This window comes from Manacus candei, unplaced genomic scaffold (genome assembly GCF_025592945.1).
Source record: "Manacus candei isolate 608988 ecotype Guabito, Panama unplaced genomic scaffold, ASM2559294v1 h1tg000037l, whole genome shotgun sequence".
NCBI lineage: Eukaryota > Metazoa > Chordata > Aves > Passeriformes > Pipridae > Manacus > Manacus candei.
Genome location: NW_026138085.1, coordinates 9,772,928 through 9,794,144, shown reverse-complemented (window position 1 = coordinate 9,794,144; position 21,217 = coordinate 9,772,928). Strand labels below are relative to the sequence as shown.

The 21,217-nt window shown below is 57.7% G+C and overlaps 2 protein-coding genes across 3 annotated transcripts; both read right to left on the bottom strand.

Annotated features, from left to right (window-relative positions):
• Positions 1 to 97: 97 nt before the first annotated feature.
• Positions 98 to 15,896, bottom strand: GRK6 (G protein-coupled receptor kinase 6). Of its 2 annotated transcripts, none has more exons than XM_051793535.1 (16): positions 15,562 to 15,896; positions 12,184 to 12,279; positions 9,549 to 9,661; positions 9,155 to 9,232; positions 8,811 to 8,911; positions 7,456 to 7,548; positions 7,088 to 7,151; positions 6,334 to 6,474; positions 5,481 to 5,671; positions 4,636 to 4,673; positions 4,409 to 4,498; positions 4,110 to 4,318; positions 3,723 to 3,860; positions 3,336 to 3,473; positions 3,056 to 3,190; positions 98 to 2,319 (listed from the first exon to the last, which is right to left on the bottom strand). In XM_051793535.1, the coding sequence occupies exons 1-16, from the start codon at positions 15,611 to 15,613 to the stop codon at positions 2,314 to 2,316; spliced, it is 1,683 nt and encodes a 560-aa protein (XP_051649495.1). In that variant the 5' UTR covers positions 15,614 to 15,896; the 3' UTR covers positions 98 to 2,313. The 2 variants fall into 2 exon arrangements, with proteins under 2 accessions (XP_051649495.1, XP_051649494.1); XM_051793534.1 differs by having other exon boundaries at positions 98 to 1,569.
• Positions 15,897 to 19,396: 3,500 nt separating this feature from the next.
• Positions 19,397 to 21,205, bottom strand: LOC127473660 (alpha-2C adrenergic receptor-like). The gene has a single exon (XM_051793536.1). The coding sequence runs from the start codon at positions 20,462 to 20,464 to the stop codon at positions 19,397 to 19,399; it is 1,068 nt and encodes a 355-aa protein (XP_051649496.1). The 5' UTR covers positions 20,465 to 21,205.
• Between the last annotated feature and the right edge of the window lie 12 nt (positions 21,206 to 21,217).

Here is a 21,217-nt window from a genome sequence, read left to right as displayed (position 1 = left end):
CACCAGCAGGGCCCATGGCAGCCCAGAAACAGGGGTCTCTGCTCCCCTCCTTACAACCACCAATGCCATATGGCCTAGAGCAGGACCCCCGGTGACACGAGAGCAACACAATGTATGGCGAAGCTTTACACTTAACAAAAGGTTAAAAATTTAAATACTCTCCAACTTTAGTGCAAGGCAAGCAATGATACCACAGGTCCAAGTAGGTGCTCAGCCCCCCTGGGGGGCCTGGCTCAGAAAGAGCAGAGGCAGCAGCACACGCACACACGCGTGTGCACACACACACACACACACAGAAGGGATGAGTTATTGCTCAGGACACAGCTAGGACAAGTGTGTACAAGAACGGACAGGACAAGCAGAGTGGAGGTGGGCTGAGCCCTGTGCTGCTCCCCAGGGAGGGCTCCAACCCCTCCACTCTACCCTGCCCATGGGTGCAGGAGCTGTGCTGGCTCTCCAGGACCCCTGGGGACACACAGTAAGCTGGTCCCAGCCCACCTACTCTTGGGTCACAGCTCCACATGAACCAAGGAAGGGACATTCCCTTTACCACAGCTTTGCTTCCCGAGAGCAGGGTCCCTTATGTGTCTGCTCCTCCTCAAGACGGCAGCACCCCTGGCATGCACAGGTCCAGAGCTGGTGGAACCATGCTGGGACCATCCTGCAGCATGCTAGGGATCAGACCAACCCTTTGGACCCAGCAGCAGCAGGTACCGCAGGAGTGGCTGCATCCTGCTGTGCCAGGAGAGGGGCTGGAAAGGGGCTTGGGATCAGCTTGCCGGCAGCATGTGTGAAACGAGGCAGTAGGCAGCAGGATTCAGCAAGACAGGGAAGCGAGGACGAGGCAGTGACACTGCTGCCAGGACACAACGGGAGATGCTTTGGCACAGTGCTTTCCTGTGCCTCGGGGCTGAGCAATGGACTCCGCTGGAGCCAGGGATGCCTCAGCACGGCCAGAAAGGTCCAGGAAAGATGCTTTAGACACCTCAAGGCACAGAAGGCCTCTGCCCAGGACTCCCTGGAACAAAGCTGGGACTGTCACTCCCCCCATAGGAGGACATTTGTGCCTGTGACAGGGTGGGGGCACTGCAGGCCCCCACCTATAGATTAAAAACTGACATGTGATATGTACAGACCGACATATATAAATATACATCAAACCTGCGGTGCCACTTTGGCACCGTGGAATGTGTCAGCAGAGCTGCTCCAGCCTGGCCTTGGCCCACACTGGCATGATCCTTCCCTCCCACCCTGGGCCCAGGAGGGCAGCGGCAGCAGCACCATCCCAAGCAGCACATTTGGAAGTGTCCGGGTTTGTCTCAGGGCTTGCCCATGGACAGAGGCATCTCAGCCTGAGCCATGTGCTGCTGCCAGTTTTGGAGTCATCCTCACAGTCTTCAAATACAGACGTGTAAAGCTGTAAACAAATCCACCTTGTGGGGCCACTGCAGTCGTGTCCTTCAGGCTGGGCACTCGGAGAGGCAAGGGGGTCCCAGGGGCTGGAGAACAAGCTGTGCTCTACAGCCGAGTGGGCTCTTCCTCGTTGTCACCACAGTTTCCACAACAGTCCTGAAGTCAAAAGGGCAAGGAGAGGGAGGAGGGAGGGAGGGAGAGAGGAGCACAGCAAGCAGAGGGTGAGCACAGTCACACAACCCGGCCTACAGCTGCCCTCTGGCAGGGATGGGCCAGGCCCCCCATAGCCTGTGTGCGGGAGAGCTACATGGAGACAAGGACTGGAGGAGATCCCCCAGACTGCAGAGGAACAGTCCAGCTGCATCTGGGGGTTCAGCCCCTGGCAGACAGACTGGTGAGTAGACAGCTGGCTAGTTCAGAAGCTGTGAGGAAGCTGGACTCTGGGGACTGCAGCCACCCACAGAGACAGCTCAGTGCCAGCACAGGCGCTCAGCCCCGCTCAGGGTTCAGCCAGCTGTGGAAGCAGCTGAAGCCCTTTTTGCTGAAATGGGAGTATGAGCATGGGGCAATGCCAAACCCTTCACAGTTTCTCAACCTTTCTGTGTGTCCTGGACATCCAGAGAGGAGTGAAGGAAACTTCCCACAGCCCCCCGGGAGCAAAGCTCCCAGCAGCTGCAGTGCAGGGGCAGCTTTGGCTCAAGCTGAGGGCAAGGCCTTCCCCACAAAGGCAGCAAGAGCAGGGAAGCGGGATTAGTGGCTCAGGGGGCAGTTAGAACAACAAGCAGAATGTGCTCTGCCAGGGGAAGGGGACACTGAAGGACAACACTCCTCTCTCCCAGATCTTGCCATGTCCACGGGCCACCAGGTATTTCCCTGAGCAGAGCAGCCAGGAGTGACTGCTCACCTCTGGAAAGAGAAAACACGTGGGAAATCACAGCTCAACCCCTGCTACAGGCAGCTGCCCATCCTCTGGCAGGTCCTCCTGCCTTGGGAAAGGCCGGGTATCCCCAGAGCTGGCTCTGGCTAGGGCAGCCCATTGAACCGTGAAGCACAGCTCAGAGCTTGGCATCAGGAGTCAGCAACGGGTGGCTGAGTGGGTCCAGTGCCAACCATGCTGGAGTCCCACAGCTGCACACAGCTGTTGAGAGGCTTTGCCAGGCTGGGAAAGAAGGCAAACACTGTTCCAGGAAGAGGAGACAGGCAGATAAGCAAGCCCACAGCAGCTGCAAGACATTTCTGTTCTCCTCATCCCTTGAAAGAACTGCTCTCTGCCTGGCTCAAGATCTGGCAGAAGTGCTCTGGGGAGCCCATTCCAAGAGCAATGCCTTGTTCAGGGATGGTATTATTCATGCAGGAAGAGAGATGACTTACTATTTTAATGCCTTCAACACCCTTCTGCCTGTGTGACTCCAGCACATTTAGCCAGGACACTCTTTCCCAGCATGGGGAGTGCCAGCCAGGTGAGGGTTGGCTCCCTGCAGCCTTGCACGAGTGCCCCCGAGAGCCCTGAGGTCCAGCCACCCAAAACTAAGGGAGACTTCGCCTGCTGCCCTCTCTTGCCAGACCTGCCTGGCACATGCAGGAGCAGGCTCAGTGCTGCTCAGGGACTGGCTGAGGAAGGAAACACTGGGCAAACTCTTACCTGTCTGCTGAACAAGCGCTGGAGTAACCCTTTTTTGGGCTGTGGAGAAGGCTGCCCTTTCCAGTCCAGGTCTGGGGGCACCGTGCCATCTGTGCTAAAGACGTTCAGCTCCTTAAAACACTCCGTCTCGATCATCTGGAAAAGGGCAAAGAAAGCTGCAGCAACTGTTACACAGAGCCTATCACTGAAGGCCCGACAGTGTGAGAGCAGCAGGGACAGCACAGACCTTGCAGGACCCTGCACTTGGCTGTGGTGGGCACAAGCAGGAGCAAAGACCTACCTCGTTCTGCCAAGGAATGGGCACACTTCCTGTGGCAAACTTCTGGTAGAAGTCATTGTCTGTGGGCTCCAGCTCCACTCCTTTCACTGTGGAGAATTGCTCGATGTCCAGAACATCCTTGCAGTAGATGGCTTGGGGCTAAACAGCACAAAGATTGCTCTAATGCCAGGCTTCACCTTGACATCACCACCTCCAATAACTGTGGCTCGTGGCCAAGCCCAAGCCCCTTCTCCCTGCAGCCCTGAGCATGCTGGACCCCCTTTTGCCAGGTTCCAGAAACAAGAGGGAAAGGATGGGCCTCATCTCCTCAGGTGAGCCATGCCAGTGCTCCCACTTCCCTTGACAGAACCAGTGACTGAAAAGGTCGGGATCGAGACAGGCACTTACATCTGGCTTGAAGGGAGGGTCCAGCATGCCTGCTTCCAGCCTCCTGAAGTTGAGGTGCTTGAAGAGAGGGTGTTCCTTCACTTCCTTGGCCCCAGCTCCTCGGCACCCCAGGCGTTCCAGAGGGTCTTTGCACAGGAGCTGCAACACAAAGTAAACCAGTGTCCCGGGTGAAGAGCATTCCATGCAGGAGCAGCCCTGGGTTCCTGCAGTAAGTCTCTAGGGGGACAGCACAGGCCTCTCAGGCAGCTGGGAGAGCAAGCAATTAAGGCACTCTGGACCCTCCTGTGCTGCCTTATCAGAGACAAGGGAACCTGGCTGCCACTGCTGCAGGGAGCAGCCAGGATGTTCTGCTGTGTACAAGGAGGACTGGGATGCACACACTCGTACCATGGTGCAGAGGGAGCGGGCGCAGGGCGAGAACTTCTCCGAGTACTCCTCCTGCACTTCCTTCACCAACCGCTCCACCTCCTCCCGCTTGATCTTCTTCTTGCGCTGCTGGAAGGGGGACTGTCCCTCGATCATCTCGTACACCAGGCAGCCCAGAGCCCACCAGTCCGGGCTGAACGTGTAGCGCTCGTTCTTCACCACCTCCGGAGCTACATGGGAGCAGGGTCAGGGATGTGTGAGGGTAGGGAGGGACTGTGTGCAGCCAGAGGCCACTTTTGGATTAAACCAGGGTCACTTACCCATGTAACCAACTGTCCCCACCCGGCCCTTGATTGTTTGGCCCTCTGGCACATGCACAGCTAGTCCCAGGTCTGAGATACGGATGTGACCTGCACAGAGGAAGGGGCAAGTTAACAGGACAAGGTCAGGGGGCAATGTTTGAAGCTGCCAAGAACACAGGATAACCCTGGTTCAAGAAGAGGAAGAAAGAAATCAGGCCCAGGGCTTCTCTTGACCCTGTACTCACCGTGGTCATCCAGTAATATGTTCTCTGGCTTCAGGTCCCTAGGAGGGAAGGGACTCGATTAGCAAGAAGCCTGTTGTCAAAGCAAAGGACACAGGCAACAGCCACGTTTCAGCAAGTCCCAGATAAGCAGCAGTGGGATCCAATGCCCCTGCCTTGGGCACGAAGATAACCTTCCCCTCACCTTCTGCCCCAGAGTTGGCCCTGCAAGTTCTCCCCTCCTGGGGAGAGGCGACACATGACAACCTTCATGTTATGCTCATGACAACCTTGCTCTGCAAGGCAGCAGTGAGCCTGAGGATGATTCCCTCTTTGCAGGTGCAGAGCTCACTACAGGGCAACCCATGCAAGAGAGAAGGAGCAGAGGCTTCTCTGCTTATCCTGCCCCAGGGCAAGGCACAGGGTAGGACCAGAAGGGGCTCCCTGGTCAGTGTTTAGCCATGCTATCCTAACACTGCATCACACAACCCAGTTGAGTACAGTCAATACAGTCCATCAGCTTGTTCTCCCTCCTGCCCAGCTCTTGAGCCACTGGGGCAGCCTACCCTCCTTTGTTCTAGTGTCAATACTGCCGGGGAGTTCAGTGCCTGCCCTGAGGCATTCACAGCATGATCACATCCTGTTCTTGGCGATCATTTACCAGCACAGGGAAGCCAAGCTAAGCTCTCCCGTCTCCCACGAGATCAGCTTTCTGTTCCCAATTCCTCTCACTCAGCTCTGTGCTGCTTTCAAGCCTGAGCTTATTTTCTTGAGCAGACAGATCCAGCTGGGCTGGTAAGAGCAGCAGGAAACCCTCTTGCTTCTACAGCCCCTACAAGCTCTCCCAGCAGGGACCAGAGAATACACACCTGTACACTATCCTCTCCTGGTGCAAGTCCTCGAGGCCACAGCAGATCTCAGCAGCATAGAAAGCTGCCCGGGGCTCCTCGAAGCCAGCCTCTCCCATGTGGTAGATATGGAACTTGAGGTCCCCTCCATTCATGAGGGTCAGCACTAGGCAGAGAGCATCTTTAGTTTCATATGCATAGGCTAAGCTCACCTGCAATTCAGGGCAGAAAGGCTGTTAGAAGACACAGCTGGAAGAGGGAGGAGCCCACACTCCCATGGGTACTTTGCCACCCAAGCAGCCACTCACAGGCTCAGGACTGGGCCTTTGCCAGCAGAGGAGGAACTGTGCAAACCCAGGGAGGACATGGCAGTGCCCAGCAGTCCCAGCACACCCCTGGTGTTCCTCAGACAGGGAGGACACTATCTCCCTGAGCCAGAGCTGCTCCCCTCCAGGGGCAGGCAGCACTGAACAGCAATGCCAGGGCAGTGTCTGATGAACCCCCCGCAAAGGGAGGTTCAGGCTGTTCACACCTCAGTGCATCCAGGTAGAGCTCTCTACCACACAGCTCAGGGCTGAGTTCCTGCCCACCCCGCTCTCTGGAGAAACAGCACTGTTTTATTGTGCCTCAGAGGTCACAAAGGCACCTGTCACGCCAGATGGGTGTTTGGGGCTGACTCTGGGAGCATTTATAGCACATTGTGGAGGCAGTAGGAGGTCCTGCCAGACTGCAGCCTTGTGAGAGACCTGCAGCCACCAGGCAGGGCCTGCTCCTGCCTCTCCACACTGGGTGAGGAGCACAAAGGTGCCAGGCCAGCCGGTTGGAGGAAAAATCAACTACTGCAGCAAAGGGAGAGCAATTCCTATGTACTTACTACAAACCTACTGTTCACTTTTTCCAGGATCTGTTTTTCATTCAGGGCCATGGCTTCTCCTTTCCTCTTTTTGATCCGTTTCTTCTCCAGTTTCTTGCAGGCATACATCTTTCCTGTGGCACGCACTTGGCAGGCACAAACCTGGAGGGGGGACAAGGCTCAGTACCCTCCTGTTACCATTTCCAAGGTGGGGGTCTAGGTTCTGCTCTCAAGAAGAGGCACAGGAAGGCAAAGATGCTCCTATCTCTGCTCCTCACTCTGAGGTTAGTGAGAAGCCCATTCAAAGCAAGGACACAGGGAGCAGTGACAGCTCCAGATGTCACAGAGAAGCAGCAGAGAGCTCTGATGCCTCTAACACCTGGTGTCTGGGAAGACAGAAGGCCACTCCAGAAACAGGAGGAGGCCTGATAGTGACAATTTTCAGGAGTGCAGTTCCCCCTGTCAAGACATGGGGAGCAGATCTGACCCTGTTCAGGTAGCAGCAAGCACCACAGGGCTCGTGCTACCTACCCTGCACAACACCTCCCACACCTCCAGCATCTGGTGAGAGGTGAGCTCCCCCGCTCTTGGAGGGGAACTGACAGGTCACACAATGCCCAGAACACAGCAGTACCCAGCACAGAGCCCCCACAGCCCACCCAGGCAGGTGCTGGAGCAGCCTATGGCACCTTGATGGCCAAGCCAGGTCTGCCTCTGACAGCAGGCAAAGTGGCTGCCTGGTACCCTGAATGGAAAGGAAATGGTGGTCACTCACCTCGCCAAAACCGCCCTTACCCAGCACACGGTACTGGCGGAAAGTGTTTTTGGTCACTGGCTGCCTGTGAGGGAAAGGAAACCAGAGTGAGATGGGAGCTGGGAGAGAGCAGGGGCTGAAGCCCAAACTGCCCCCACACTCTGGCCTGAGAGACTGTGGCTCACCCCAAACCCCAACCCCCTGCACAAGCAGACCTTGCTTCCCTGTGAGGCAAGCAAAGCTGGGGCTGCTCATGGTACATGTCCCTGAAGGGCAGCAAAGGCCAGGCCCTTGGCTCCTGCCAGGGTCCAGCATGGGAAGGAACCCAAAGGACCCCTCAGGCAGCCTATGTGAGGAGGGTGCAAGTTTCCCAAAGCAGGGAGTGTTACCGTTCCAGCCATTTCCACTGTAGGAAGCGGTTGAAGTATAAGCTGTCGAGGTAGTCAGCAAAGGGAGCCACGCTCAGGTAGTCGTGGATAAGCCTAGGAGAGAGCAGAGCCAGCATGGTTCCTGAGAGCTGATCACAGCCACGGAAAAAGCCAGCAGCCCAAGGAAAGAGGAGGTGAACAGCCCCAAAAGCCTGTTTACTTTGGCATCCCCTCACCCAGCCTGGTGCTAAATTCACCCACATAGCCCCAACCCAGAAAGCCCCCCCTCCATGCTCAGCCTGACGCAAAAGGAAGGCGCGTTGGAGGTACCACTGTAACAAACACAGCACCCTGGGACTGGGCTGGCACTGCTAATTGTGGCCTTCTGACACCAGCCAGGGCTGCGGGACAAAGGGGGACAATGGGGTTCTGCAATTGCCCCTCTGCTCACAGGGCAACTGCACACACAGGCTGTAATCAGCTGGTAGCAATATTCAGCACCAGGCGCTGAGTTGCTCACTGTCAGATGAATATCCAGCACAAAAGGCCACAGGGGATCCTGCTGGAGAGAGCTAACTGCCTCGGAGAGCCGTGCCAGGGCTGCGCAGCGGAGTGAGGAGCCTTAGACACAGTGTCTAGACTGGAGACATGCATCAAGGAGAAGCGGATGGGCTCTCCCCTTTCAGAGTTTGCCAAGTGCAGGCAGGGCCCAGCCCGGAGGCTCTGCATTCAGACATGACACTGGTTACCACACACGGAGCTAACGCTCCCCAGAAGGCTGCAGCAAAGGTGTTGCCACAGCCCTGCACTCAGTTAGGCAACGTGCTCAGCTCCCGTGCAGGGAGGGGTGGAGGCCGTAAGCCTGGTTTACCCAACAGCTTCCGCTTTTCAACCAGAGCCAGGACCTCAGCCAGTGCTTCTGCCATGGGAACAGAGGTGACCTTAGTCCCCTGCAGCAGCAGCCAGTCTAACTCAACCACAACAGCCACATCTGTGGCCAGCAGGAGAGGACAGCTGGCACAGGACTGCAGCCATCAGCTCTGCTCGACGGGAGCCTATGACATCCTGGCACAACACTGGCAACAGCATTGCCTCATGCTGAAACAGGGTCTTCCCAAATGGCAACTCAGACCCATGGCAGGCTGAGAGGAATGATGGGTTTCTGCAGCAGCTTGTGGCTCTCAAAGCACAAGTTCCTTGCGCTCGCTTTCCTGTTGCTGTGCTGCAAATTGCTTGCCCAAAACTCCCCAGGCTCCAGCCTTAGCACTGGGCCTCCCTCTCCCGGAGGAAGGGACCACGAAGGACAAGGCGAGACAGTTGCAGCATCAACCCTGTGCCATCTGTGACCTGCAGGCAGGCCCAGCCCTCCAACTTACTTAGTGCATTCCTTGAAGAGCTCCTTGGAAGGTTCCTGCTCCAGCCTCTCACAACAGGCACCCACCAGCTGCGAGGGAACTTCAGGCACATGGTCCTCACTCTGGGGACAAAGGGGTGGAGTTAGACATAGGGGGGAGAGCCCAAGGGTCCTGCCAGGAAGAAGCCCATAGGAACAGCACACAGGTGCTGATCTGCTTTAGGGGCAGTGGGCAAAGCAGTGTGGTGGCTTGGGAAGTGGTGGGGTGGCTCAGCATGTTGGCTGCGCCAGGACATGGGCAATGATAGCTGTTGCCTCTCCAACTGCTCTACCCTTGCAGGCAGCAAACACAACCCTCTTACTCACGTTTGGCTTCAAGTACTTTTCAATCAGGTCCTGCCCGCACTCCTTCCGCTTCTCATCCGGAGCCACTTCGTACCCCGCCTGCACAAAGCAAACAGTGTGAGCAGCAGGTCCAGCCAGGAACACAACCTTGCTACTGGGCAACAGCTGCAGAGCCACAACACCCTCTGCCTAAGGCTTCCCATGCTTTCCTCAAAAAACAGGTCTCCAGCAAACAGCTCCCTAAGCAAAGGCCCAGCCCTCTCTAAGAGAAACAGCAACACACAGGTTTTTCCTCCAGGAAAACCCTATGTGCCCAGAAGTACCTGGCAACTGCTGGAGCATCCAGGGCCAACCAGCTCATGCCCAGGGTGCCAAGAACATCCCTGCCTCCTCCAATGAAGAGTTTTGCTCTTACCACAGCATCCAGGAACTTGACGCAGCGGGACAGCTCCGGACGCGTCTCACAGAACTGCCGGAAGAGCATTTTCCCAATGGGCTGCTTCTCGCACAGGCTGTGGTAGTCCCGATCTGCAAATGTGGAGATCACTCACTGCCAAATCCCAAAGAAGCAGTCCCAGCCCATCACCCCAGCCAGGTAGTGGTGGGGGAATTGTGATCTGACAGGTCCCACCACCCTGAGACTCCTAGGAGAGCGAAATGTACCAAGTGGGACAAGGGATGTTACTGAGGTTTTACATTCCCCTATGGAAGACCCTCTTCCCTGGAGAGGATTGACCTGTTGTTCTGTTCAACCTGCCCCTCTTGTTTCTAGCAAGGGACTTTTGGATCTCCTACTTGCCTGGAGGCTCTTTTCTCCTGTCTCCATAGAGATCAACTGACTACTCCAGACACACAACTTTCCTTGGAACACAAGGAACACACCAAGGTTATTCCAAGGCAGATCTTCCAGGCCAGGACTTGCTCTGATGACTCTTACAAAGCACTGATATTTCCAAAGGCCCTGATGGAAGCAGCAGCATCAAAACTGAAGGCACCATCCCCACAGATGTCCTGTTGATGGGCACACAGCAATCAGACATCCCCACTCCATGGGACAGCTGCTTGCTTGTACATCAACTCCTACTGCCCTCCAGAGCTTGAGGATTCTTTCCTACCTCTCTCTGAAGTCTGGCAGACCAGGCACAAACCCTTTTGACTATCCAGAGCATTTCCAGTTCTCTGCTTTTTTCCTCCCCTTCCACTCACAAGGTGTTGTCTGACCGCGGGCCAGAACACATTTCTTTGACAGCCACTGCCACTGATGGCTGTGGGCTGCCTGGGGTGCAGATGTGCAGCCATCCAGGGGATCCCAGCGCTGGGTACTCCCAGCCTTTCTCTCCCCATGCAGCAGTTTCTCCCGAGGAAGCTGCAGCTTCCTGAGGGTGCAGGGCAATGCAGAGCCGGGCGGGCTGTGGTGGGGGAGGAGGTCGCCTCGCCAGCTCCACCGCACCAGCTGGTTTCCTTGTGTCTGCAGGGGAAGGAGTTCCCTTCAGCTGGGGAGGACCAGAGTTTGCTGTTGGCGAGATCAGAAGCTTTCGGCTGCCCTGGTTGCTGCCCAGGTTCACAAGAGGTTACTCTTTGTGGTCAGGGCACAAAAAACTTAATTCTGCAGCGGGCAACCAGCCCACCATGCCCACAGTCCTGCCAAGACTCTGGAATAGGAAAGAAATGCCTTTCTAGCAGAGTGCAAGGTGAAAAGAAAGACAACCTTGGCCAAAAAGTGCCTAAGCATGAGGAACAGGGGTATCTCTCCCATGGGAAAACCAAGCAAAACAGCTGCCACCTGGGTCAGAGCACTTCTCATGTGCCTCTCCAAGGGGAACTGAGACACGGGTGGTGACAGCCAGGGACGGGAAGGACTCGCTTCCCAAATCTTCACAAGATCACTGTCCCAGACAGCAGGACAGCAGAGACAGAGACCACCAGCACTCACTGCTGGCAAACAGGTAAAGTTCAGTGCTGGAAAACATGTCATGACAGGCAGGGGAAGGGTGGCTACAGGCAGAGGATGGACAAAAGCTCAGGGAAAGCCCTGCTGAGTGCACACAAGTCAAAGAGGCAGGTGTGGCTTGGGGTCAAGATGGGAGATGTAAGGAGAGACATGTTCAGCTCTCAGACCGTGCTCCAGAGAGGCAGCCAGCAGCAAATCCAAGGTGGGAGTCTCCATACAGCTACACCCGGCTGTGAATCTGGTCCTGTGGGGTGTGGCAGAGGGAGGTGGTACACAGCCTGCTGTGAGCTTGAAGTTACAGTGTAGATGAGGAAGGTTGAGTGACTCCAAGTACTACAGTCACATGTGCCCCTAAACGGAGGCATCCTTCTCCTTGGGGCTACCAGGACTTGGAAAACCTGGGCAGGGCAGAATTGGGAATCCAAACCCATTCAGTTCAGTGACACTTTTTCAGAAACAGGGGCAGTGCTGTGCCACTCTCCAGTTGGCAGCTGAATCTGGACTAAAAACTTAAACAAGTTCTCCTCTTCCCAGGAAGCAGAGCATTCCCACCCTCCGTGCCCCAAAACAATTCACAGGATCTCAGGACCAAGCCTGCTGCACAAACAACATTAAAACCATGAAGAGTACAAAGTGCAGTATGAAAATGATAGGCTGAGCCCTGCCCAGTTCTACAGTTCTCACCCACAGCAAGAACCCAGTTTTGCCTGAGAAGAGCTGCTGCACCAGTGTTAGAAGCTGAGGTCTATGGAGCAGAGCTGAATCCAGCCAGGAAGAACAGGACCTTTGTTATTTATGCAAAGGCATCCCAGGTGGACACCCCAAAACTCTGCAGCACCAAGCAGTCTGTTTGCACAGAGGCGATGTATCTCTAGTGAAGCTCATCACAATCTTGGGTGTGTGTGGGTACATCATCAGGCACTATCCAGCAAGCACCACACAGCTGTGACTTACCCACCTGTCATTTCTTCCCTACACCCTGAGCTCCAAGCAATCTTGGCTGGGATTTGCCCTGTTACAGGTCCCTCACATTCCTGGGTCTCAATCAGGGGTGCACAACACCCACACACCCACTCGCCCACCGGTGCCGGTGTCTCACCGAGGGTTTGCCGGAGATCCTCGCAGAGGCTGATGTGGGGGAACTGCAGCATCTGGCGCCATTTCTTGCTCTTGCCTTTCCGGTTTCCTCCACCACCTGGGGAGCACACAAAATCACACCATGACTTAGGAAGCAAGGGTGTCCCACTGCAGCCTCACCATGCCAGGAAAGGAGCCTCCTTCTGGCTGGGCAAGGAAAACAAGACCAAAGTGGTACCACCGTATCCTAGTGGGACAAGAGTGTTGGAGCCTCAGTTGCCAGAGGAAATGGGCAGACCAACCTCTGATCAACAACACGAAGACCTTTCATGGTGGGAGAACCACAGCAGGGGCAGGAGTACCCACAGCCACAGGTAACTCTGTGCCTGCACTGGAGTTCTTGGCTCCCAGGCCTGTCCTCAGCACCTTTGCATAACTGATCACTTCTTCAGGCCATGCCTTGCTTGGTGTGAAGCTCTTCCTGCTGCAGTAATGATGTTCATGCCACCTACTCATTCCAGACTGATTGCTTACTCCAGGGAGGGGCTCTTAGAGGGAGGACATGAAGCTGGGAGACAGGAATTCCTGCTCTAATCCTGGCTCCAGACAACTCGATGGATTGCCTGGGGCTCATCACTTCAGTTTCCCACCTGTGAAGTGGGGACACTCCCACCTTTCTCCAGAGATAAGCCAGCCTCAGAAAATCCAGATCCAAGAACCAGGTATTATTCCAGCTTCAGTTGCTGGAGTAAATACCCAGTGCTGTAGGATGGGGTGGGAAAGTTTCTAGATAGACCAAAAAATTTACATCAGAGCAATCATTAAATACTGAAATACTGATTGCTGTGATCAGCCAATCTCCACGGATTGCTTTCCCCCTTGTCCCAGTGCCAACACACACTCAATTTCCCACTTCCCTTTGGAAAAACATTAAACCACCCTGCCAGAGTGGTCAGGCAACAAGAGTTGGGCCGAAGGCCGGGCTTTCTGAAATTGTGGAGGGGGTTGAACATAATTTATTTGCTCTTGAGAAACACTTTCATAACACTTTCCTCCACTGCAGAAGCAATTCAGCCCCAAACCCTAGACACAGTCCCCTGGTATCCAGCTCCCTGTGCCGCAGGAGGCCCTGGATGGACAGGCAGGTGGGATGGGGCCATCCTGGCCAGCCTGGAGTGGGGCCAGCCCCAGGTCCAGGCCCCTGGCACACCGTGCGCTGCATCTGCCCCGCACCAGCAGCTGGGCTGCACGATTGTACAAACTCAGGAAGGAAGTGACTCAAGGGTAAGCAGGGCTGGAAGAAACCAGCGGCGCAGACACCTTCTTGTCAGCCCCAGCCTGCGACAATGGAGCGGATGGGGACAGCGGAACGAGGGCAGGGGAGGACAGGCCACTCTCACCCCAAGAGAGCTCAAGGAAAGGCAGAGGAGAGCCCCACAGCACCTGGAGGTTGCATTTCCTTGAGTTGTTTGCTTTGAAAGGAGGCTCCAGCGTCCTTCACGCACGGTTCTCCCCCGCCCTCCCAGCCAACTGCCCAGCAGGGAACTGGGCTCCTGTACCCCAATCTCCCAGCACCCCCGTTCTGGGGATGGGGCAAGGGCTGCCTCCACCCAGAGCTCACCACGAGGGAGCTCCAGGGCTTGGTGATGGATGAGAGCTGGTCTGTTGTCCCTCTGGCAGAGGGCAAGGGTGACAAGGGGGAAGGATCTTTAACCTCCCCTGGGCCAAACCAAATGTAAGGCATGGTCATGCTGTGGCAGCAACTGAAGATGGATGTCAGCAGCCCCCCAGCATGTCACAACTCAGCCCTGCACTCCCACACCAGACTAGGAGGCTCCAAAAAGGCTGGGATGGAGCAGAGGACCCAGTGCTGTCAGATCTGGCCAGCAAAGTGTCTGTGTCCTGTTATGGAGGCTGTCAGAGATCACCCCAGTGGCCACCACGGCCACCCAGCCACAAGTGGGAGGGCCATGGACAGGCAGCATGGCCACCTACAGCTCTCACAGCCCAGGAACTGCTGGGCAGAGTGTGATGAGGGATTGTTTCTGCCTGCAAACTGCCCACTGCTGCTGAGGGAGAGGCACCAGAGGGGCACCAGGAGGGACCACAGCAACCATCGGGCATCTCACGCTGCATCAGCGCCCAAACTCTGTTCTTCAAGGGTAAAACAGGAGCCAGTCTCCAGGTCACTCCGTGGAGGTCACAAATGCTGCTGTTTAGTTTTGAACCAAACCTTGCCACCATAAACCTGAACGTCATGATCACTGTGCAACAAGTACTTACACTGAGCCTGGTTGTCAAGCAGCTCAGAAATGCTCCTGCCCATGCAAACTTAATTTCACTGCTCTTTGCTCCCACCAAATCTAATCTCCAAAGCCCTCTAACTGGATTTCAGTGGGTCTCCCAGGCTCCAGGATGGCTCAGTCTGGCCAGGGGGCGACTGCACTTCCCCACCACTGTGATCTAATGAACTCCTCGAGGCCTGGCTGAGGCAGATCTTCTCTGCACAGGACCAGGGTCCTGTGTGACACTTCCCATCCCCTCCTGAGGCTCCTTCATGCAGCTCCCCTGTGCCTTCAGGACAGCCCTGCTGCTGGAGCTCTGGGATCCAGCTGTGACCCCTGGAGCCGTGGGAGAGCTCTGGGAGCCCAGCAGACCCAGGGCCAGGCCCGGTGTGAGGGTGGTGGACGGGCGGGGCTCCCCACCGCAGTTTCGGGACCGGCCCGTGTGTGGGAAGCAGCACTTTTATAAGCTTGAAATCAACATTTTATTTTTTTTTTCCTCCTCCAACACTCAAAGCCGTCTCTCCTCCTGCACCAGAGGGGCAGGAGCAGCCCCTGGAAGGGGCATGGCGAGGGTGCAGATGGGGAGGTTTGAACACGGAGAGGCAGCAGGGAGGCCTGAGAGGGAGCTCAGCACCCCCAGATGGGGGCTCAGCACCCCCAGAAGGAGCTCAGCACCCCTGGGAGGGGCTCAGCACCCCCGGGAGGGAGTTCAGCACCCCTAGATGGAGGTTCAGCACCCCTGGGAGGGAGCTCAGCACCTCCAGAAGGAGCTCAGCACCCCTGGGAGGGAGATCAACACCCCAGAAGGAGCTCAGCACCCCTATATGGAGGCTCAGCACCCCTGGGAGGGAGCTCAGCACCCCTAGAGGTGGCTCGGTACCCCCGGAAGGGGCTCAGCACCGGGCGCCAGGCAACCCCTGCGGCGGACAGAGGGAGCCGAATGCCCAGTGGCGACCGTTACCTCCGTTACCAGCCCGCGCCGCACCTCCCCGCTCCCCTCCAAAGCCGCGATGCCCCGGGAGAGACCGCCAGGGCCGATCCCCGGAGGGGGCGGCACCGCACGGCCACAGCCCGGGCCTGCCGCCACGCCAGCCCCCGGCGTCGCCGGCGCTCACCTTCGCGGGCCTTGAGCAGGACGGTGTTGGCGACGATGTTCTCCAGCTCCATGGGCCCGGCGGCGGCTCCGGCCCCGGGTCCGGCCCCGCTGCCCGCGCTCGGCCCGCGCCCGCCGCCCCCAGCCCGCCGCCGCCGGCCCCGCCCCCCGCGCACGACCCGCCAATCCCTGGCCACGCTCCTCCCGCGCCGCCCTCCCGTTGGCCCCGCGGGGTACAGGAGGGCGGGGCGGGGCCAGGGGAGCGCGCGGCCATTGGCGGAACGCTGCCGGGAAGCGGAGGCGGGCACTGATTGGAGGATGAGTTGTCACTCAGGGAGAGCCGGGAGTGGATTGGGCGAGCGGCAATGGCGCCGGCCACGAGGAGAGACCCGCCTCTTGCTGCATCTGATTGTTGAATGAGCTGCCATTCAACTGCAGAGTGGGTCGTGATAGGGTGTTCGGTAGGGGCGGGGCCGAGAGGCTCTATATGACGGTCGCTGGGGCTCTCTCAGGTCCTAGTGCCCCCCGTAAGGGAGCGTTCTGTTGTTGGTGCTCACACGAGTCTCTGCGGTCTGCTGTGCCCCCCTCACAGAACCAGTTACGTGTTTTAGGGGAGCTTCCCCGCTCTTCGTAGACGGGCGATTTGCTTCAATAAAGTCCGAGCGTGTGGCCGATGTTGGTTAACCCCGGTGTCAGGGGGTGGGTGACCTGAGCTGCGGTGCTGTGCCCGGTCTCCCTGGTCACTGCTGCCGTGGAGGTTTGGGTTTTCGTCACCCCCAGTGCAGCCTCTATTTGCTGGTGACTGGTGACTGAGCTCCCATCGGCTTCTTCCCACCCGTGGTTTGCTCCAAAAGCAATTTTTTTTTACTGGTGCTTTAATGAGCAGCAGCGTGATCCCGTCTGAAGAGAAGCTGCGGTGTGGAAACCTCTTCCCCCCTGATCCCCTGCAAGCAAGTCCTTAGTTTCCCTGCAGAGTTGGCTCGTACTCGAGCAGCCCTCGATGATCTATCAGCCTTGCAGGTGACCTGCCCACCTCCCTGTCTCTCCTGGGTGTAAAACGCCTCGTTAATCCTCTTAACCGAGTGGTGTCTGCCCTGCTTTGTACTCCTTCTGACTTCCGAGTGAGGACGTCACCTCTGCCTTCCCACAGCCCTTGTCTCTTGCTCCAGCCCATGGGTGATGTCTCCTTCCTGCCCTCCCAGCAGCTGGTGGCAGCAGGGCTGCCGTAGCTGCGAGGTTGGAGGCGGTCAGGGTGTGGAGGAGAACACGGTGATGGGCAGGTCCCTCCATGGTCTCTGTCAATGGCAGCCCGGGCCCCCAGGCTCTGATCCCCGAGCAGGAGCAAAGGGATTCTGTCCTCAGGCTGCAGCAAGGTAGATAATAACACAAATTACACCAAACACTCATTGCCCATGCAGCTGGTACTGCCTGTGGTCCCCCTCAGTATCCACTGAAAATCAGCCATCACATCATCTGGTTACAAACCTGCAGTGATTATGAGGAGGAGGAGGAGGATGCTTTGCCCTGCCACACCTTGGAGGTGATCTCCCTGTCACCCTGCCTGGAGGGATGAGCTCATGCTGTGAGCTTTCCTCTTTTAGAACTGCTTTCCTCTCAAAGTGGCACATGCTTATTTTGAACTTCAAAAGGAATGACTTTGTTTCCATCCCTTTCCACGATTAACCCTTGGGTTGCTATTTTCTGTTTCCTCCCAGATGATGTTTTGCAGCACTGCCACCAACAGGAGTCATGGGCCAAAGGGCACTGCCAGAGCAGCACCAGCGTCCAGGGGATCCTAATGTCCCCAACAGAGCGAGCAGCAGCCCAGGCAGTGGAACTGGCACTCTGCTTTTTATGTCTGTGGAAGGGACATGGCTGAAGAGGGCTCTGAACCCAAGCTTGTCTGGGGAGTAATTCGAAATAATCTTTGGAAATTGAAGAAACAACCTGAAAACGCAGGATGGAATTCCAGGCACAGGTGCTGCAGTTGGGCACCAGCAATCAGGACTTGGAGGGGAGCTGCTTTTGTGGTGGTACTGGGGTCACAACGGCTCACGAGCACAGCTCGTCATGCTCTGGTAGATGAAACAGACTTTACAAGCTTGAATGGAAATATCTGCTGCAGAGAGACAGAGCTATCTGCTCAACCCTCTGCGGAGGGGATGATGTGCTGAATGAGGATACAGCAGGGGATGCTTGGTGAGGGAGCTCTTCCTGAACACCCCAAGTACCACCTGGAGGGTAAGAGGGGACCAGGTGCTCCCACACCCCATCCAGCTCTCAGGATTTGATGTTCTGCACATCAACCTGAAGCTCCCTTCAGTGGCTTGCATGTTGCCCTAATGTGCAGGTAAGGCCTTGCCCAAGCAGGGAGGTGCCCCACTCCAGCTGGTCCCTGGCCTCTCCTGCCCTGCAGCATCCCAGTGCTGTGTGCTCATGCCCAGGAGGAGGGATAGTGCCTGGTATCCTGTGCAGGGTGCATGGCCAGGGCACTGTGAGGGCCCGGGGTGCTGTCCACGGGGCTGGTGCCCCTCTGAGAGCCAGGCTGGCCAGGTCCCCACCAGTCACCCTCGTCTCCTGGGTATTTTTAGAAGCAAAGTGCTGTTTAATTGTGAAAAGGCAGCCACGGGAGGGGAAGCCGGGCGGCAGCGATAGGGCAGCTCCTTCCGCAGGCAGTACCAGTTCAGCTCCAGCTGCCTCTGGGGGTCAGCGCCGGGCTCCATTCCAGCCCGATTCCACTGGGAACCTCTGCTGGCTCCAAAGCTCACACCATGAGCCTCCACACATGGGGCCAGCAGGCATAGGGAATGGCTCAGGGATCCTCACCACAGCCAGGACCCCTATCCCGCTCAGCCCCCATGGGTTCCACAGTGAAGCTATGCTCACCCCAGTGGGGGCCAGCAGGGGCTGGTGGGGGCCAGTGTTCCTTTGGCTCCAGCTCCCAGGCGCCAGCGGCTGTTTTTAGCTGAGTTCAAGTCCAATGTTTTGAGATTTTCTATTTTGAGCAGCAAAGCTGAAGAAGTGGATCAGCCCCTGACCCCTGGGTGTCTGTGCAGAGTGAAGCAAGGAGTCAGGCAAGGCGAGTGTGGGGTGGCTTTTGCCCCTGGGGGAGTGTAGTTGTCCCTGGGTCTTCGCCCCACAGCTGCCTTCGTGGCCTCTTGCACGTCAGGCTGTGCCGGAGCCTGTTCCCGTGTGATCCCATCTCCCACACTCTCCCAAGAGAGGTTGGCCTTTCCGGCACTGAGATATCATTCCTCCTTTCTCTCCTGCAGCAAGATCCCAGTGAAGCTGCTGAGTAGGATGTGTGGTGTCCCACTCCAGACCCACACCCCTTGTAACCCACCATGGGTACGTGTGTGCCCCCACAGAGTCCCCATTACATGGCACAGCTGGAATGTCCCCAGGGGGCACAGCCTTGGCAGAGAGGCACAGGGCTCGGACTGGGCTGCTGTGGTAGCACGGCCAGTTCAGCTCAGTGCTGGTCACACTGCCACATGGAGAGTTTTATCCCCCTGCAGCAGCTGTGGGGCCCATCCCCTGCTCAAGAGGATGCTGGGGGACATGCCTGGCAGTGGGGAGGGCTGGTACTCACCAGAGCTGCCACAGCGAGTTGTCACCACCAGTGCTGCCAGGGGTACAGGTGGGGTGACCCGGGTGACAATGGGTGCCGTTTGCTGGGCTCCCAACAGGCAGACACTAGCCCTGGGCATAGGCTTTGGTCTCGTTTTATTCAATTCTGCATCTCCAGAACCACTTCAACCTGCACGCTGGCACTGCTGCCCAGAGTTTGTGGTGAAGCAGGGTGCTGCCAATGGCTAGTGAGGCTGGGGCCACATCTCCAGTGTCCCAGCAGGTCCTCAGGTGCGGGGCTGGCGTGGGATGGTGAGGAGCCGGCGGAAGGCGGCACGGAAGTCCCGGTTGAAGAGGGTGTAGATGAGGGGGTTGAGGCTGCTGTTGCAGTAGCCGATCCAGAAGAAGAAGTTGAAGAGGGGCTTGGAGACATGGCAGCCCTCCCCACAGACAGCCCCCAGGCTGTAGGTGAAGAAGAAGGGGAACCAACACAGCACGAAGGCCCCCATCACCACGGCCAGCACGATGGTGAAGCGCCGCTCCCGCGCCCGCACCAGCCGCCGCCGGCAGAGCAACACGCTCTGGTTCTGGCTCCGGCACCGCCATCTTGGCATCCCAACACCTGACACCTTTCCTGACACCTTTCCATTGCTGGAAGGGCACGGGGAGCGGGCGGCGAGGAGGGTGGCCGTGCGCTGGGCAGTCAGGCGGTAGATGCGGCAATAGACGGCAACCATGACGAGGCAGGGGACGAAGAAGGAGGCAGTGCAGGAGGCCAGCACATACCAGGTCTCCTGGCTCAGCTGGCACTCCCGGCCCCCTGGCCGCGGCCGCAGGAGCGGTGGCAGGGCCACCAGGGCTGCCGATGCCCAGACTGCCCCGATCATCCCCTTCACCCGCCGCGGGCTGCGGCGCAGGTTGAGCCGCGCCGCCCTCGTGACGGCCCAGTAGCGGTCGAGGCTGATGGCACAGAGGTGCCCGATGGATGCGGTGCAGAGCAGCACGTCCAGCGCCAGGTACAGGCTGCACCACAGCCCGCCGAAGTACCAGTAGCCCATCACCTCATTGGCCAGTGAGAAGGGCAGGACGAGGACAGCCACCAGGATGTCTGCCAAAGCCAGGGACACTAGGAAGAGGTTCTGTGGAGCCCGCAGAGCCCGGCTGGTGGAGATGGCCACCACCACCAGCGCATTGCCCACCAACGTGGCCAAGAGGACGGCCAGGGCAGCCAGCAGGATGAGCCCTGTGGCTGCAGGCGAGTGTGGGGCGCTGCTGGCGCTGCTGCTGGTGCCATTGCCGTTACTGGAGGTGTTGGAAAGGGTGCTGGCTGGCTCCATGCTGGCCTGACCCTTCATGCAGACAAAGCCTCATGGGGTGTCCCCCCAGCCCACTCACCGGCCCCACGGCGGATGTGGGCGCAGCCCCAGCATTGCTGTGTCCCCAGGGGAGTGTCCTGGCTGCCACAGTTCCTGCACCGACCCGGTCTGGTGGCAAGGCAGAGGTTGTTCTGGCCCAGTGGTCGCCCGGCTGGGCATGTGGGATGGCTGCGGTGCCGGGAACACAGGGAGGCTCCCACGGCAGTGCTGCTGGCTCTGCTAGTCCCAGTATGGGAGGAGGGCGGGCGGGAAGGAGGGAGGGAGGGAAGCATGGGCTGATATCACTGGCAGGAGCCCAAACATCTGTGGGCAGTGGGAGAAGTTGTTATTGCCAAAAATTAAAGGGCTCCCTCCAGGGTCACCGCGGCAGGAGGGCTCCTGCCATGGGTGCCAGGGTGCCTGGTGGGCCAAGGGCACTGCCTGGCTATGCTGGGTTGACATCCTGCTGATCCCTAGCCCAGCAGCACCCCAGCACCTTGCTGGCTGCCCCTTGCTGTGCCTCGCTCAGTGACATGCTGCTGTGGCACACAGTGGGCCACCATGGACCCTGCCAACTCAGCCCTCTGGAGATGAGATCAGTGGAAGAAGCTGCCCATGACACACCTCGGTGCAGCGCTCTGCAGAGTGCAGGGTTTAGCTGTGGCATCCTCAGCATGTGCCCCACAGCACCAGCAACACGTTTGGCATATCCCCAGCACCAGCACTTGTCTGGGGCCAGGCTGAGCAGTGATA